Genomic DNA, 17,577 nt, shown 5'->3' with positions numbered 1-17,577 from the left:
ACGTGACAACTGTCATAACTGTAGAAACCCGTTCACCAGTGACCTGAAACTATAAAATTACAAATATTTAGTTGCTAATGTGTGGAATTTCACTTAGAGTAGCGTTTAAAGCTCGATTGAGCCAAACTTGACAGTTGGGGAGCGAAAAAACACTTTAATACTTTTTTTACGTCACTAGACAGCTGTCATAACTGTCAAAACTCGCTCACCAGTGGCCTGAAAGGTTATGTAATAATTAGTCAGTTGCAGCTCTGTCATCTGTCATGTCATGCTAAATGGGTGGAATGTCCACTCATTTTCTTCTAAACATAATTTAAAGTAGAATTAAGGTCTTTCAGTGTCAGAAAAGAAGAATGGAAGTGCGTTGATATGGCTGGCTAACTGCCCACAAATTTCGAAAGAAATTTTGGGACATATTTGGGTGTTTGGGCAGTTACGGACTTGAAATTTTCACTGAAAGTACTCAATTTAACCCCAAATCCAGGATCGTACTGGAAATTTTTCAAAAAAATCCTGGAATTTGTTAAACTGGAATAACCAAGCAGAAACTCCACTCAACTAAATAGAAAAACAATTTGGGTAATTGAGCAATTAGGGACCTAAAATGTTCACTGAAGATACTAAATTAAGGTAAAAAATGTTGTTTGAATAAGATAATTTCTAGTTGCATTTAAAAGAACAAGAAAAATAGATGAAATTGTTGTGGTTTTCAAATAGGAAAAGTGAAATAAACAAAAACGAGTGAAGAGGCATAATTGCAAAATATCCATGAGTATTTTAATTTAACGAGAAAAAGGAGGGGTCGGATAGCGTTTATTTGCGATGCGTTTCAAATAACGTTTCAAAGTTCTCTAATCTCTCGTGCAAAACTAAATATAAAGACAAACAGCCAACAAAAAAATATAAACCTCGAGATCAATGTAAACGTAATAAGTTGGCTCTAATGCCATTGTGCACGGATTTCTTCAGGCGATTACCATATGAACGTCGATTCAATGCGACACTGGTGCGCCCCTTTTGCGCTTTAGGGCCCTTTTCATCCCGGTATTCATATCCACCCTCGGATATTGGTTTCTGATTCATTTCGTATCGGACAAGATCAACACTTACTTAGATCGTCGCACTTCGTCCCCGAACCGAAATTCGACAAATTAATTTGCGGATCTCCTAATATTACAACTCGACTGGTTTATTGCGTCCACAAAATTAAAAAAGTGTTCCCGGATTTGGGGCACGTTTTCATATTTCATTTCGTTCCGAATTGCATGGCTACGTTTCCAATTTCGGTTCGTCTAGCCCGAAATAACACTCTGTTTGCTCTGCCTTTTTGGCTCCGTTTATTTATCAACTTGATGCTCGTATTTTTATCGTTTAATGAAAACTTTATTAGTTAATTATTTCGTCTAAAGTGTTTATGATAATTTATTAAATAGTTTTCTAAAATAGTCTAATTATTAAAGTAATTTTACCCGATGTAGAATTTTCAAAATTTTTGTCACGTGACTGTTTTATTTAGAATTGTTGTGCAGGCACCTGATATCAAAGAAGCAGTTATTCAACTGTAACTTTTTGGGAAAATTAAAAAAAAAAAATAAGTCCTTTTTTTGTGCGTATTTTATATAATATAATACCCTTTGGCATAAATGTGCGCTTTGCCGCTTTGTTGTGGGAACCTTTCTTGAGCAAAATCAAAAATTGACAATATTGCACTTTTTACAAAAACTGATCCAATTTTGAATGATTGTAACTTTTATAGAATATGAATTTTTTGAAAAATTCAAAATTTTTAAGTGCTTTTTTTGTACTTATTTCACCTAATTTAAGGTCCTTTGATATAAATATGCCCTTTGCTGTGCATTGGAACCCTCCTGGAGCAAAATAAAAAATTGCCAAAATTGCACTTTTTGCAAAAATGACATTTTTTCAATTTTTGAATGATTGTAACTTTTTTATTTGAACTCTTATAAATTTCACTAAAACGCCATTAGAAAGAGGATACAAAATACTACAAAATGAGCCAAAACTGGCCTCTCTAGCTCTTCACGTTACCAAGATATTGAATTTCAAAAAGTAGTAAAAAAAGCACTCAAATACCCCCCCATTCTTTCGATTTTTTTGAAAAATAAAAAATTTGAAGTGCTTTTTTGTACTTATTTCACCTAATTTAAGGTCCTTTAGTATAAATATGCCCTTTGCTGTGCATTGGAACCCTCATGGAGCAAAATAAAAAATTGCCAAAATGGCACTTTTTGCAAAAATGTCATTTTTTTAATTTTTGAATGATTGTAACTTTTTTATTTGAACTCTTATAAATTTCACTCAAACGCCATTAGAAAGAGGATACAAAATACTACAAAATGAGCCAAAACTGGCCTCTCTAGCTCTTCACGTTACCGAGATATTGAATTTCAAAAAGTAGTAAAAAAAGCACTCAAATACCCCCCCATTCTTTCGATTTTTTTGAAAAATAAAAAATTTAAAGTGCTTTTTTTGTACTTATTTCACCTAATTTAAGGTCCTTTGGTATAAATATGCCCTTTGCTGTGCATTGGAACCCTCATGGAGCAAAATAAAAAATTGCCAAAATGGCACTTTTTGCAAAAATGTCATTTTTTTAATTTTTGAATGATTGTAACTTTTTTATTTGAACTCTTATAAATTTCACTAAAACGCCATTAAAAAGAGGATACAAAATACTACAAAATGAGCCAAAACTGGCCTCTCTAGCTCTTCACGTTACCGAGATATTGAATTTCAAAAAGTAGTAAAAAAAGCACTCAAATACCCCCCCATTCTTTCGATTTTTTTGAAAAATAAAAAATTTAAAGTGCTTTTTTTGTACTTATTTCACCTAATTTAAGGTCCTTTGGTATAAATATGCCCTTTGCTGTGCATTGGAACCCTCATGGAGCAAAATAAAAAATTGCCAAAATGGCACTTTTTGCAAAAATGTCATTTTTTTAATTTTTGAATGATTGTAACTTTTTTATTTGAACTCTTATAAATTTCACTAAAACGCCATTAAAAAGAGGATACAAAATACTACAAAATGAGCCAAAACTGGCCTCTCTAGCTCTTCACGTTACCGAGATATTGAATTTCAAAAAGTAGTAAAAAAAGCACTCAAATACCCCCCCATTCTTTCGATTTTTTTGAAAAATAAAAAATTTAAAGTGCTTTTTTTGTACTTATTTCACCTAATTTAAGGTCCTTTGGTATAAATATGCCCTTTGCTGTGCATTGGAACCCTCATGGAGCAAAATAAAAAATTGCCAAAATGGCACTTTTTGCAAAAATGTCATTTTTTTTATTTTTGAATGATTGTAACTTTTTTATTTGAACTCTTATAAATTTCACTAAAACGCCATTAGAAAGAGGATACAAAATACTACAAAATGAGCCAAAACTGGCCTCTCTAGCTCTTCACGTTACCGAGTTATTGAATTTCAAAAAGTAGTAAAAAAATCACTCAAATACCCCCCCATTCTTTCGATTTTTTTGAAAAATAAAAAATTTAAAGTGCTTTTTTTGTACTTATTTCACCTAATTTAAGGTCCTTTGGTATAAATATGCCCTTTGCTGTGCATTGGAACCCTCCTGGAGCAAAATAAAAAATTGCCAAAATTGCACTTTTTGCAAAATTGACATTTTTTCAATTTTTGAAAGGTTTAAATGGATTTTTTTTTGTGCTTATTTCCCCTTGTATAAATATATAACTGACAACCTTCCAAAAACAGCCAGATGCATCTACAAGTGTTCCAAACCTTCAAGAATGTTTGTAATATTTTCTGCGGGTAAAGTACTAGTTAGTATCAGGTTATAAAGGTAAGGTTAGGTTATAAAAAGACGCTTCAAATAATAAACTAATAAAAATATACTCTTTATTATCCAGTCTGTATAACATTCAGATTTAAGGTGAAACAAAAGAAACACATCTATACTTAGAATGACTAGCTAACAAAATCTCCTCAAACCTTATCCTAACCTTGATTAAACAACACTACACACCCTACAACCTCCAACTCTACTACAAAACATTATGGAGGAGGTGGAGGACTACACTCTCCACTCGATCCAGTTTCTCGAGGTGAAGTTTTCAATTTTTCATTCAAACAACCGAATTTCGCTACGCTTTCAGCTAAAGCAAATCGAGTCATTAGGAAGGCTTGTATGTTGGGCACACCCATTTGGTTGGCCATCCATGGTAGGCCCAACGAGGTGTTCCCGTATACTGGGGGTAGTTGCGTTCTAGGCCAGAAAGAGTCGTTAATTGATGGTAGCATGTGCATTTGGTATTCCAAGCCTTGCTGCTCCGAGTGGATTAGCACGTTGGTTTCTCGGCCTAGGGATTTTTCACGTTTACGCCATTTTGCTCTACGATTTTGGAACCACACCTAGAAAAAAAAAACACAATCGTGTAAGTAAATACTTACATCCGGCGAACCTAGGAGTAATAAAAGCGAAAATTAGGAGGGGTTGACCCGCCCCGTCCATTAGTATTGGTCTATATCCGGTCCGTTTTACAATATAATATCTTCTTCAAAATTAGTTGTTTTGCTCTATTTGCCAGTTTCTAGAATTGAACGAAATCAAGTATAGACAGGAAGTTGTCAACGTTTAAACTGCCAAGAACACCATTTTAGGACAGTCAAGGATAAAATCGCTAGTAAATTTTTTGGTATTGAAAAAATGAGAGTTTTAGACACATTTTTGGAATCTTCATTAAATTTCCTATCTAATGACATAAAAAACACTACGGAGTCGAGTAAAGTTAGAGAGAAAACTGCTGTCAAAGTTTAAACTGCCAAAAACACGGTTTAAAAAACAGTCAGGGACAAAATCACTTGTAAAATCGACTTGGAGTGAGAAAATTACACTTTTAAGCACATTTTTGGAATCCTCATTAAATTTCCTATCTAATGGCATAAAAAAACACTACAAAATCGAGTACAGCTAAAGAGAAAACTGCTGTCAAAATTTGAACTGTCAAGAACACACTTAAAGACAGTCTGTTACAAAATCGCTCGTAAAATCAACGTGGAGTGAGAAAATGACAGTTTTAAGCACATTTTTGGAATCCTCATTAAATTTCCTATCTAACGACATAAAAAAACAATACAAAATCGAGTACAGTCAGTGGAAAAATTGCTGTCAAAGTTTAAACTACCTAAAACACGGTTTAATGAACAGTCAAGGACAAAATCACTTGGAGTGAGAAAATGAAAGTTTTAAGTACATTTTTGGAATCCTTATTAAATTTCCTATTTAATGACATAAAAAAAACACTATGAAATCGGGTACAGTCAGGGAGAAAAGTGCTGTCAAAGTTTGAACTGTCAGAAACACACTTAAAGACAGTCTGCTACAAAATTGCTCGTAAAATCAGCGTGGAGTGAGAAAATGACAGTTTTAAGCACATTTTTGGAATCGTCATTAAATTTCCTATCCAATAACATGAAAAACTGTACGATATCGAGTACAGTCATGCAGAAAAGTGCTGTCAAAGTTTGAACTGTCAGAAACACACTTTAAGACAGTCGGGTACAAAATCGCTCGTAAAATCAACACGGAGTGAGAAAATGACAGTTTTAAGTACATTTTTGGAATCCTCATTAAATTTCCTATTTAATGACATAAAAAAACAATACAAAATCGAGTACACTCAGTGGAAAAATTGCTGTCAAAGTTTAAACTACCTGAAACACGGTTTAACACGGTTTATGACAGTTTTAAGCACATTTTTGAAATCCTCATTAAATTCCTTATCTAATAACCTAAAAAAACACTACAATATTCGGTACAGTCAGGGAGAAAAATGGTTTACATTTCAATGGCGTTAAATAGTCGTTTTAGAACAATTTTGGTCAATGTAAGTGTTAGTCAAATGTGTCCTCCAACCGCCATTCTAACTGTTCAACCCTAATCCACCCAATCGGCAATGTTTACGGATAACTTCCTGGAGGACAAACAAACTGCTAAAATCCCACGCTAATTGCTTGACATCTGGAAAACTTGTGGTTTTAGCGAAAATTGCTTAACCTACAAAAAGTTTCCTATTGGTCTACCCAGTCACGTGACCAAGTGTCAGTGTCAATGACTTTGACAGTTTTTGAGTTACTATGGTTAAAACGTTATACAGTCTATTATTTGATTTGTTTGATATGCGTGACATGGAACAACAACGCCTTTTTTCTCTTTGTATGACGTCATCGCAATTTACTTTGATTTGTGGTGTGTATATGAATTGTTGGAAATCTATACGAAGATGACTTTTACGTACTTGTTTTACAGTGTAATGCGGGTCGACCAAAGTTGCTGCCCATCGAATTTTATTACTCTTACTTTTTGTTCGCCGGATAGACTATAGTTACTTATTTTTCAGAAATGTAATTATTGTCGTAATTTGCTTTACTCACTGTTGTGCGTAATATTCTATAAGAAACAATATTGATAATAAGCAAAAATAGCATTAGTTGAAGTAGGTATATTTTAATGAAAACCCAAAAATTATAAAAACAATTATTGTACAAAAGTGTAAGTCCTCAATAATGATACACTATTCCAAATATAAGCCTGCTTTGAGGAATTTTGTGATTCCGACAAAGTTATTTGATCGCGTGGTTATCAAAAGATCGTGTTCCTTTATGAAATGTTTAGCAAATTGCATATATTCGGAATATTTCCATTAAAATTTCTTTAACGTGTTTATTCCTATTTTGTTGGGATTTAGATCGTTACGAGAAATCAGTTCCAGAGCATTCTGGCTGGTTAATATCGATTTAATTGCAGTTTCGTGTAGAAAAAATCTGGTTGAGAAGGTGGGTTAGATTAAAAATCATCCATAAGTAAAATATTGAAATATCCTTTTGTGCGAAGCATTCAGTCGTTCTTAAATCGAGGCTGAAAAGGCAATTATGAAAAGAGACAGCCCTCCATCATTATATACGTAGCAGGGAGGCACTTTAAATGAGACATCAGAGAAAATCTAGTGCCGGATCCAGTTCCGATTACCTCCATTGTGGCGAACAATGGGCAATTGCGTTCCCACTTCAACAGCTACAAGGCAGATTAATTATCTAAATTGTTACCAATTAAGTTCAAGTTAATGTCCATCATTAGTCGGGTATTACCGAATAAAACGCCTAATCATATAAGACTATTATGTTCGGATTTTGAAAACGCAGTAGCGAAAAAGGGCATTAAGTGATATTACCAAGTTTCAAACGGGGAGGCTTTTTATAATCGGGCACTGCGGGAGAAAAATCGATATTGCCAGTTAATTGCATTTCACTCTGCTTCTATGATTCGCTAAAGGCTTGAGGGTCAAAGTGAAGAAAGATTGTGCTCGTTGATCTTTTTGCTATTCGAATAATCAGACAAATTGCAGCGAATTACCCAGTCTTTAAGGGTGTACGTCTTTTGTTACACTCCCCTACTTCAAATCAGCTCCACAGTGTAAATCGGTCTTAATCTTGAATTGTTCACACTCTTTTCTATTTCCTCAACATTTTAAAACTTATAGCAGTTATGATCACGTGACTGTCCAAGTTCTAGTATCACGTGACAAATGTCATATACGTCCACAATTGTTAGAGCTTGCTCTAACTTCAAGTGTCAAAAAGTCTTCAAAGTACTTAAAGTGTCCAGACTTCATAGAAATAATTTTGACAGTTGTCACGTGAGTGCCTACGTCAACGAAGTTTTAGTGTCACGTGGTCAGTTATATTAAAACTATCAAAATACACTCAACAGAGACATGATGCTGTAAAAATCAGTTTCTTCACAGTTTTCTTGTAGTACTGAAGAGAAAATGTAGTTTTTATATTTTTGGTATTTATTATGACAATTGTCACCTGACTGTCTAAGTAAATTGAGTTCTAATATCCCGTGACAAAATTGTTAAAACTTGCTCTAACCTCAAGTGTCAAAAAGCCTTCAAAGTACTTAAAGTGTCAAGACTTTTTAGAAATAATTTTGACAGTGATTACGTGACTGCCTAAGTAAATTGGGTTTTAGTGATAAACTGTCAGTTATGTTAAAACTGACAAAATATGCTCAACAGGAATATGATACTGTAAAAATCAGTGTCTTCACAGTTTTCTTATAGTGCTGAACAGAAAATGTAGTTTTTATCTTCATTGTAGTTATTGTCACGTGACTGTCTAAGTAAATGGGCTTCTAGTATCACGTGACAAATGTCATATATGTCAAAAATTGTCAAACCTTGCGTAACTAAAAGGCTTCAAGAGTGAAAGTCTTCAAAGTACTTAAAGTGTCAAGAATTTATAGAAATAATTTTGACAGTGGTTACGCGACTGTCTAAGTAAATTGGGTTTTAGTGTCACGTGGGTAACTGTCATTTATGTTAAAACTGTCAAAGTATGCTCAACAGGGACATGATACTGTAAAAATCAGTGTCTTCACAGTTTTCTTATAGTGCTGAAGAGAAAATGTAGTATCTTCATTGTAGTTATTGTCACGTGACTGTCTAAGTAAATCGGCTTCTAGTATCACGTGACAAATGTCATATACGTCAAAAATTGTCAAACCTTGCCGTAACTAAAAGGCTTCAAGAGTCAAAGTCTTCAAAATTCTTAAAGTGTCAAGAATTTATAGAAATAATTTTGACAGTGGTTACGTGACTGCCTAAGTAAATTGGGTTTTAGTGTCACGTGGGTAACTGTCAGTTATGTTAAAACTGTCAAAGTATGCTCACCAGGACATGATACTGTAAAAATCAGTGTCTTTACAGTTTTCTTATAGTGCTGAAGAGGAAATGAAGTTTTTCTTAATGGTAGTGATTGTGACAATTGTCTCGTGACCGTCTTAGTAAATGAGCTTCTAGTATCACGTGACAAATGTCGTATATGTCAAAAATTGTCAAACCTTGCCGTAACTAAAAGGCTTCAAGAGTGAAAGTCTTCAAAGTACTTAAAGTGTCAAGAATTTATAGAAATAATTTTGACAGTGGTTACGTAACTGCCTAAGTAAATTGGGTTTTAGTGTGACGTGGGTAACTGTCAGTTATGTTAAAACTGTCAAAATATGCTCAACAGGGACATGATACTGTAAAAATCAGTGTCTTCACAGTTTTCTTGTAGTGCTGAAGAGGAAATGTAGTTTTTTATCTTCATGGTAGTTATTGTCACGTGACTGTCTAAGTAAATGGGCTTCTAGTATCACGTGACAAATGTCATATACGTCAAAAATTGTCAAACCTTGCCGTAACTAAAAGGATTCAAGAGTAAAAGTCTTCAAAGTACTTAAAGTGTCAAGAATTTATAGAAATAATTTTGACAGTGGTTACGTGACTGCCTAAGTAAATTGGGTTTTAGTGTCACGTGGGTAACTGTCAGTTATGTTAAAACTGTCAAAGTATGCTCAACAGGGACATGATACTGTAAAAATCAGTGTCTTCACAGTTTTCTTGTAGTGCTGAAGAGGAAATGTAGTTTTTATCTTCATGGTAGTTATTGTGACAATTGTCACGTGACTGTCTTAGTAAATGGAATTCTAGTATAACGTGACAAATGCCACATACGTCTAAAATTGTTAAAGCTTGCTCTAACTTCAAGTGTCAAAAAGTCTTCAAAGTACTTAAAGTATCAAGACTTCATAGAAAGAAATTATTTTGACAGTTGTCACGTGAGCGTCTAAGTACACGGAGTTTTAGTGTCACGTGGTAACTGTCAGTCATATTAAAACTATCAAAGTGTACTCAACAAAGACATGATGCTGTAAAAATCAGTGTCTTCACAGTTTTCTTGTAGTACAGAAGAGAAAATATAGTTTTTATATTTATGGTACTTATTATGACAATTGTCACGTGATTGCCTAAGTAAATAGGCTTCTAGCATCACGTGACAAATGTCACTTTAAAAATTGTCAAAGCTTGCTGTAACTGAAAGGCTTTAAGACTTTTAAGAGTCAAAGTCTTCAAAATTCTTAAAGTGTCAAGAATTTATAGAAATAATTTTTACAGTGGTTACGTGACTGCCTAAGTAAATTGGGTTTTAGTGTCACAGTTTTCTTATAGTGCTGAAGAGAAAATGTAGTATCTTCATTGTAGTTATTGTCACGTGACTGTCTAAGTAAATCGGCTTCTGGTATCACGTGACAAATGTCATATACGTCAAAAACTTTCTAAACTTGCTCTAACTAAAAGGCTAAGTTAGCTCCGTTATTTTAGGAGCTAAAAAGAGTGTAAAGAAACGTAAGGAAAAATGACAGGTGTCCTTATTTGACACGTGCTAACTTGGTTACTATGACAGTTACACATTTTGTTTCAAAAATTACAAATAAGCGAAATATTGGCTGGGCAATAGAGCAGAGGAAGTAAATAAATTTTATAGTCATAATTAAACAGCTCATAACTTGGTTCCTATGACAGCTAGGAGGTTCATTTAAACGTCAAAATATAGCCCGTAATTTTAGCATTCTTTTATTTGAATACAATTTTCTTTCAGAAATTACAAATAACCGATATATTTGAGATGAAATATAACAGTGTAACTGTACCAGAAATACGGAAGGTATCACAATTTGACAGCTCCTAACTTGGTTTCTATGACAGCTAGGAGGTTCGTACGAACGTCAAAATGTAGTCAAAAACTTCTTCTTTTAATTTGTCAACCTTACACTGTACAAACATTAATGTGCAGTGGGGTTTTTTGCCAAAACAGCACATATTGCTAAATTTAATAGTGCAATCAATTTGAATGTAGAGGAATCAAACAAAATTCTTTGCCTACAAAAATAAAACTTTATACCAAATTTAGCCTTTAAAAGGCAGCTAACAGTAGTTAATTACTCAACAACAAACTGGGCAACTGGAATTAATCCCTCCAACCCTCCAGTCTCTTTATTAAATCTCTCACAAGCGTAGCCTGGAGGCATTACCATAAAACACTTCGACCTCCCTTGTTAAAATCTTATAAGAGGGACCACTATGTTGGTTTAACTGTACAAATATTCGATTATTGCCTGTCACCCTTCAGCTTGAAAATCTTGGATAACTTACTTGCACTCTAGCTTCGGTTAAGTCCAGTCTCATGGCCAATTCTTCTCTAGTGAACACGTCCGGATACTGAGTTTTCTCGAAAGCAGATTCCAGAATGTGCAGCTGGTAGGTGGTGAAAGTGGTTCTGGATCTTCTGACTTTCCTCGGTCTGGATTCCTCCAAGTCGTCCGAAGCTTCATTGGAGTTAGTCAGGTTATGTTTGTCCTCTTCAGCTGAACTACCTGCAATCAGTTTCCCCCTTTATTTTAATAATAATCACGCTCAAAAATTTAAATCCCAGTTTAATCGGCTAATTCCACTTTTACGATTGGCATTTTCAATAAAAAGCTGTAGGCCCAAATAAAACTGATTCGATGATTCGTATATTATGCAGGTACTAAGCTACTAAGCCGATTAAAAGCGAATTGTAAGCTTATTGTAAGCGATGTAGGCACTAGAAATTTTTTAAAGGGATTTAGACGATACGTAATTACTCACAATGTGTTCCGGTCATGTGAAACTCGATGAAAATATCAAAAGGGGAGGTTATTTCACTAAGCTTTTACGAATTAATTAGGTTTAGGTGAATTGATGTTTATTTTTGATTGTACTACTTTGTTGAGCTGCTAAAGCTTTAAAACTGAATAGAAACAAATAAAATATTTAATGAAAAAACACTGTTGTCAAAAATGATTAAATTTACTAAAAATGAATAAAACATTACAAGACTGAAACAAAATTTACATTTCTCATTAGGTAATAGTATATTATTAACCAAGGTTGAGACATTAGACAGAAGCTGCTTAAACCGTGGATAATATAGCATTTTTTCCACTATTAACCATATTTTTTATGATCCTTGTAGGATAACAACAAAACAACAACATGAAGAAACAATCTAAATTATCTGTCTCTGTCAAGCATATGTCATAATAGACATTGACATTATTATTTACCTAGATGAATAATATGTTCTTTTTTGTTTGTGTCAAACTAAAACTAGAGATTAGACTCTATTTTTGACCTAGGTGAACAATAACCATTAAATCGGTCAATAATAGTATTGTTATCATGTTAGTAATGGAAAAAGTTAGATTAGTTTTGAATAAACGCTTACCTTTAAAATAATTTTCTAGTTCTACAAGGTTTCTAAAATGCTTCTAAAATAAGCAAAAATGAAAATACTAAAAATTACATCAGGTTAAGGTTTTTTCAAAAATGTACATATTTCAGTGACATACAGGGTGACACCAAATTAGATGGTAAACTAACAAAACAAATAATTCTCTTCGACCGAATAAACTACGCCACTGACCACAATTATTGGTTTAATAGGTGTCCAAATTCACCGGTAAATAATTTATCAAATGTTGAAAAATTTGTACAAACACCTTGTATATGAAAGTGAGTTTAAAAAATCTTTATTTTTAACGTTCAAAACAAGTTTGAATCATCCTGTATATTGAGATTATTTTCAATTAAGTATCAATTTACTATTTTAGTTTTTCACCTTTTGTACATTTCCTGTTTCGTTACGTTTCCTTTATCTACATTTAGTTTATCTGAAATATCGAGTTTTCTCTAAATCTTTTGTGTGGATAATTAAAAATATTTTTAATAACAATTAAAAATTGACAGGACGATTACAGGTTTACTGGACAAAATAGTATACAGGGTTTTTCAATGAAAAGTAGCCACCCGGAATATCTTCCAAAATAATTTCCCTGGGGAAAAATGCTAAGGAGGGACACACCTCGCTTTGACCCTAAATTAATCCCTTATTTGACAGTCAAAATGCCATAGAAAGAAAAAGATAGAGCAGATTTCAAGCTTTCTAAAAATGTCCCCCCATGAGCTGATTGATAACACCGTTTGGACGCTAGAAGGCGTCAAAATTATTTCACCCTAAAATCACATATTTTGGGACACACCTCGTTTTGACCCTAAATGACTCCCTTATTTGACAAGTTACGTCAAAATGTCATAGAAAACAAAAGATAGAGCAGATTTCAAGCTTTCTAAAAATGTCCCCCCATGAGCTGATTGATAACACCGTTTGGACGCTAGAAGACGTCAAAATTATTTCACCCTAAAATCGCATATTTTGGGACACACCTTGCTTTGACCCTAAATTACTCCCTTATTTGATAAGCTACGTCAAAATGTCATAGAAAGAAAAAGATAGAGCAGATTTCAAGCTTTCTAAAAATGTCCCCCCATGAGCTGATTGATAACACCGTTTGGACGCTAGAAGACGTCAAAATTATTTCACCCTAAAATCGCATATTTTGGGACACACCTTGCTTTGATCCTAAATTACTCCCTTATTTGACAAGTTACCTCAAAATGTCATAGAAAACAAAAGATAGAGCATTTCAAGCTTTCTAAAAATGTCCCCCCATGAGCTGATTGAGAACACCGTTTGGCCACTAGAGGGCATCAAATTTCCTTTACCATAATATCACATATTATATTGTAAATATTTTTTAGTCCGATTTCATGTCCCTTAATCCGGCCGAGTTCCTGGCAAAAAAATTTTACCCAATTAACACAGACAGTTAAAATGTTAAATTTTAGATCTAACTCTGTTAGTTTTTGAGATATCAAAAAACCGACTGCACCAGAGTCTTTTCCGGGAAATTTTAACATAAAATGACACCGAGACGTCAACTTTAACTTGACAAATAAAAAAGTTGTATTTTTTGACAGTTCGAGGCCGCCATTTTGAATTGTCTGTCAAAACATTGACTTGCACCTCATTTTAAAGCAATGTTCACGTAGTTTCAAGAAATGACAGACAAAATGGCGTTCCAGCCCGCCATTTTGAATTTTCTGTCAAAATATTGACTTGCACCTCATTTTAAAGGAAATTTCACGTAGTTTCAAGAAATGACAGACAAAATGGCGTTACAGGCCGCCATTTTGAATTTTCTGTCAAAATATTGACTTGCACCTCATTTTAAAGAAAATTTCACGTAGTTTCAAGAAATGACAGACAAAATGGCGTTACAGGCCGCCATTTTGAATTTTCTGTCAAAATATTGACTTGCACCTCATTTTAAAGGAAATTTCACGTAGTTTCAAGAAATAACAGACAAAATGGCGTTACAGGCCGCCATTTTGAATTTTCTGTCAAAATATTGACTTGCACCTCATTTTAAAGGAAATTTCACGTAGTTTCAAGAAATGACAGACAAAATGGCGTCCGAGGCCGCCATTTTGAATTTTCTGTCAAAATATTGACTTGCATCTCATTTTAAAGGAAATAGTGCAATTAATTCCTTATGAAATACCCTTTCCAACGAAGTTCCACACAGGGTATGATGCCATTTTAAAATTTAGTGGGGGTGGCTATGGCGGCAAAGAGGCTGATGGCAGAAATTCAAATCCTACGTAAAAAGATGTCCCCCTTGCAATCTTTGTTGACGTGTCTTAGCATTTTTTAACAGAGAAATTATTTTGGAAGATATTCCGGGTGGCTACTTTTCATTGAAAAACCCTGTATAATAATGGAAATTTGCACATTACGATTATTACACACTTTGACGTTTTGAAAAGAACATTTTTGGGATTACATTTAACTTTCAAATAAATAAAAATAATGTCAAAAAGCTCTAAATTTTCGCAGGTTAATTTAATTTAAAATCTTGTTTTAATGGATTTACACATTTTCAACAAGCATTTCTATTGGTTTTCTCTACTTTCTACTAAACAAGAATCAAAATTAGTTAAAAAAATTATTAACCTTGCTAGACAGAGGTAGTTCATCAATTCATTTTGATGTGCCAAAGTTAAGTCAATTTTATAAATAAAATACAAAAAAAGATAGTGCATTAATGTAATTACTTCTTTTGTGAACTTTTTTTAAACAGTAAATTTGCACATTTAAATGATTGAAAGATTTTTTAACCTTTAGACAGTTTACAGTTCTGCTCTTTTATTGGATGAACAAAATTGGAAAATGCAATTAAAGAGTAATAAGTTTAATTAGTAAACGAATTCTTACCGCAGTGTTCAGCAGAAGATGTGAATCCCAAAATCTGGTCGATACTATACACAGTTCGCGATTTCTGTTCTCGAACTGAATTACTCATAACTTGTACCAGAATTAACCTCCAAACTATCAGTTTATCAAGCTGGCTTGACTTGATCAGTCCCTTTAATTGAATTCCTTCGTCCCGAAGGCTATATGTTACTGAAGTAATATTTTACAGCCCTCAGAGGGAAGCGAAACCTACCCTCGCAATTTCTCTCCGCCTTCTCCCATTAGACCAATGAAAATAATTCCGTTGTTTACGCATGCTTCTCCACTAAATTTAACCACGCCGACCGGCCCCAAAGTTAATCTTGTTTGAACAATTCGATAGCGTGTATTTTACGAAATGTTAACAGTTAATTAAATTGATTACGCCGGTTTATTAAAACATTATTAGTTTATTAGAAGCTGCTCGTAAGCTATCAGGTGTTATATATTAATTTGTTTTTAATAATGTTTATCTATACGAAAGCAGGTTTGTTAAACAGTAATAAAATCATCTGGGTGTGTATATGTATGGAAAATTATGTATGAAAAGCATCTAATTAGGCAGATAAGGGAACCGATCAGCCTTTAATATAGGAAATTATAAATTATCCTGCTATATCAGTTTTTATTACGCCAAAGTGTTAATTAAACCAGTTTTTTTCTTTCAAATGGTTTTATTCATGTCTAGACATTTCAGAAATACAAAACCTTTCCCATGAGTTTATTTTTACTTCCTCACTCATCAATCAAAGCAAATATTATGAATACAAATTTATATTCTAGAACACAGCGTTCTTATAAACTACATAAAACAATAAATAAAAAAATCTCGATTTTGGCCACAAAGTCCATTTTACATGCTCCACTAAGTGTATTTATCTACAGTGACAATCATCTACTAATACTCAAACTACAGAACTAATCTAATCAAGTCGTGTCCAAGATGTGCACTGTCGTCATTGTGAAAGTCCCGTCAAATCCATCTAAGATCGTCTGAAACCTTTTCTAGCAAAGGAAGGTAAAAAGTATACTCCACTTTCAGCATTCTCCATATCACCTAGTTGGTCCAGTGAACGTTTACCTCTTCTGGCAAAAGATGGTAGAAAATACACACCACTTTCAGCTTTATCCATATCATCTACTTCTGGAGTAGATCTTTTACCTCTTCTGGCAAAAGATGGTAAAAAATACACTCCACTTTCAGCTTTATCCATATCATCTACTTCTGGAGTAGATCTTTTACCTCTTCTGGCAAAAGATGGTAAAAAATACACTCCACTCTCAGCCTTATCCATGTCATCTACTTCTGGAACGGACCGTTTGCCTCTTCTGGCAAAAGATGGTAAAAAGTACACACCACTTTCAGCTTTGTCCATGTCATCTTCTTCTGGAGCAGCCCTTTTGGTGATTTTCTCCATGCCAGTTAAGCCAAAATTTTTCTCTGTGTACAGAGAGCGTTTCTGCACTTTCTTGCCTTCATCATGACTGGACAACGGTTGTCCTAGGACACTTTGGACTGCGAGCAGTAAAGCAAGTACCGCGTATGCGGTCTGCATTTCACTTATTCGTTTCTCTGTGATGCTCTTTGCTTTGATACAATTACTTCTGGTGGATTTAGTGAGAAAACTGTTATTTATACCGAGGTACTGTGGTCTTACAGAGTTAGCAGCAATTTGCAATTGGGGCTGTAAACATAATAAAATGCGTTAAATTGTTCGTTAAATATTTGCCAGTTACCGATAATTTCAATTTAAAATCCGAATGGCGGTTAAACAATTTCCTGAATTGACATAAATGATTATTAAAGTGTAAAGGATTCTCGTAATGTGAAATGAATTGACGCAAGTTTATTGTTGTGTTAAAAATTGGTTATTACGTGTAATTCAAACATAATTTCGAGGTTAATTCGGTGACAGTGATGTTTAGTGTACATTTTTCGTAAATTGCTGAAAAAAATGGTAAAAAAGTAGCTTTAGCTTGCTCATTTTTCTTGACTAACCACAATTTCTAGTCAAGACAGTTTTCTGTATTTGGTAAGGTAGTATAAATAGAAAGAAATGTCATTTAGGTTCAAATTTGCTTGAAATGACTCACTATCGTTATGGGTTTGGCTATAAGAACTAAAAGTAGTACCAAGCAAAAACGAACCAAAATGACGTAAAAAATAATAAAATAAGCTGTTTCAACAAAACTCAATCCCCAATTCAAACAACATGTGAGTATCTAAAAAATAAATAATTTACCAAAAATGCAAACCAATTTATTTAAATGCAAGAAAAAAATCTCTCTTTTAATGAATTTTATGCTTTAAAAGATTGCATTTAGGAGTTTTGTCCTTAAAAGCCTCAAGAAGTTACAGGACAGAAAGTGACAGAATGCTGTTTTCTAACTAGTTTGATTTTTCAAGTGAGTGTAATTGAGTTATTTGAGGAGCTATCAGATTGTGGTAATAAAGAAAGTTGTAGCAAATTTCATGCTACACAAGATCATTTTAAGTGTTTTCATACTTGATGGCTTTCTCAAAGAATTACAGTGCAAAAAGTAACAGAAAGTA

The 17,577-nt window shown here is 33.6% G+C and overlaps 1 protein-coding gene across 1 annotated transcript; it reads right to left on the bottom strand.

Annotated features, from left to right (window-relative positions):
* Window positions 1–3,862: 3,862 nt before the first annotated feature.
* LOC145729020 (homeobox protein aristaless-like 3) lies at window positions 3,863–15,228 on the bottom strand. The gene is made up of 3 exons (XM_081979629.1): window positions 15,006–15,228; window positions 11,021–11,241; window positions 3,863–4,394 (listed from the first exon to the last, which is right to left on the bottom strand). Exons 1-3 carry the CDS (start codon window positions 15,091–15,093, stop codon window positions 4,038–4,040), a joined length of 666 nt encoding a protein of 221 aa, XP_081835755.1. The 5' UTR covers window positions 15,094–15,228; the 3' UTR covers window positions 3,863–4,037.
* Between the last annotated feature and the right edge of the window lie 2,349 nt (window positions 15,229–17,577).

Source organism: Ips typographus, linkage group LG5 (assembly GCF_016097725.1).
Source record: "Ips typographus isolate SLU linkage group LG5, UJ_Ityp_2.0, whole genome shotgun sequence".
Lineage (NCBI taxonomy): Eukaryota > Metazoa > Arthropoda > Insecta > Coleoptera > Curculionidae > Ips > Ips typographus.
The sequence above is the reverse complement of the archived record's forward strand: the minus strand, read 5'-3'. Positions and strand labels throughout refer to the sequence as shown.

Excerpts from the sequence above, each read along its gene's own strand:
- LOC145729020 (XM_081979629.1), bottom strand. The coding sequence starts at position 15,093 with ATGAGTAATTCAGTTCGAGAACAGAAATCGCGAACTGTGTATAGTATC. Across the intron at positions 11,242-15,005 it reads ATCTTCTGCTGAACACTGCG|GTAGTTCAGCTGAAGAGGAC; the intron begins GTAAGAATTCGT and ends AACTGATTGCAG. Across the intron at positions 4,395-11,020 it reads TAACCGAAGCTAGAGTGCAA|GTGTGGTTCCAAAATCGTAG; the intron begins GTAAGTTATCCA and ends TTTTTTTTCTAG.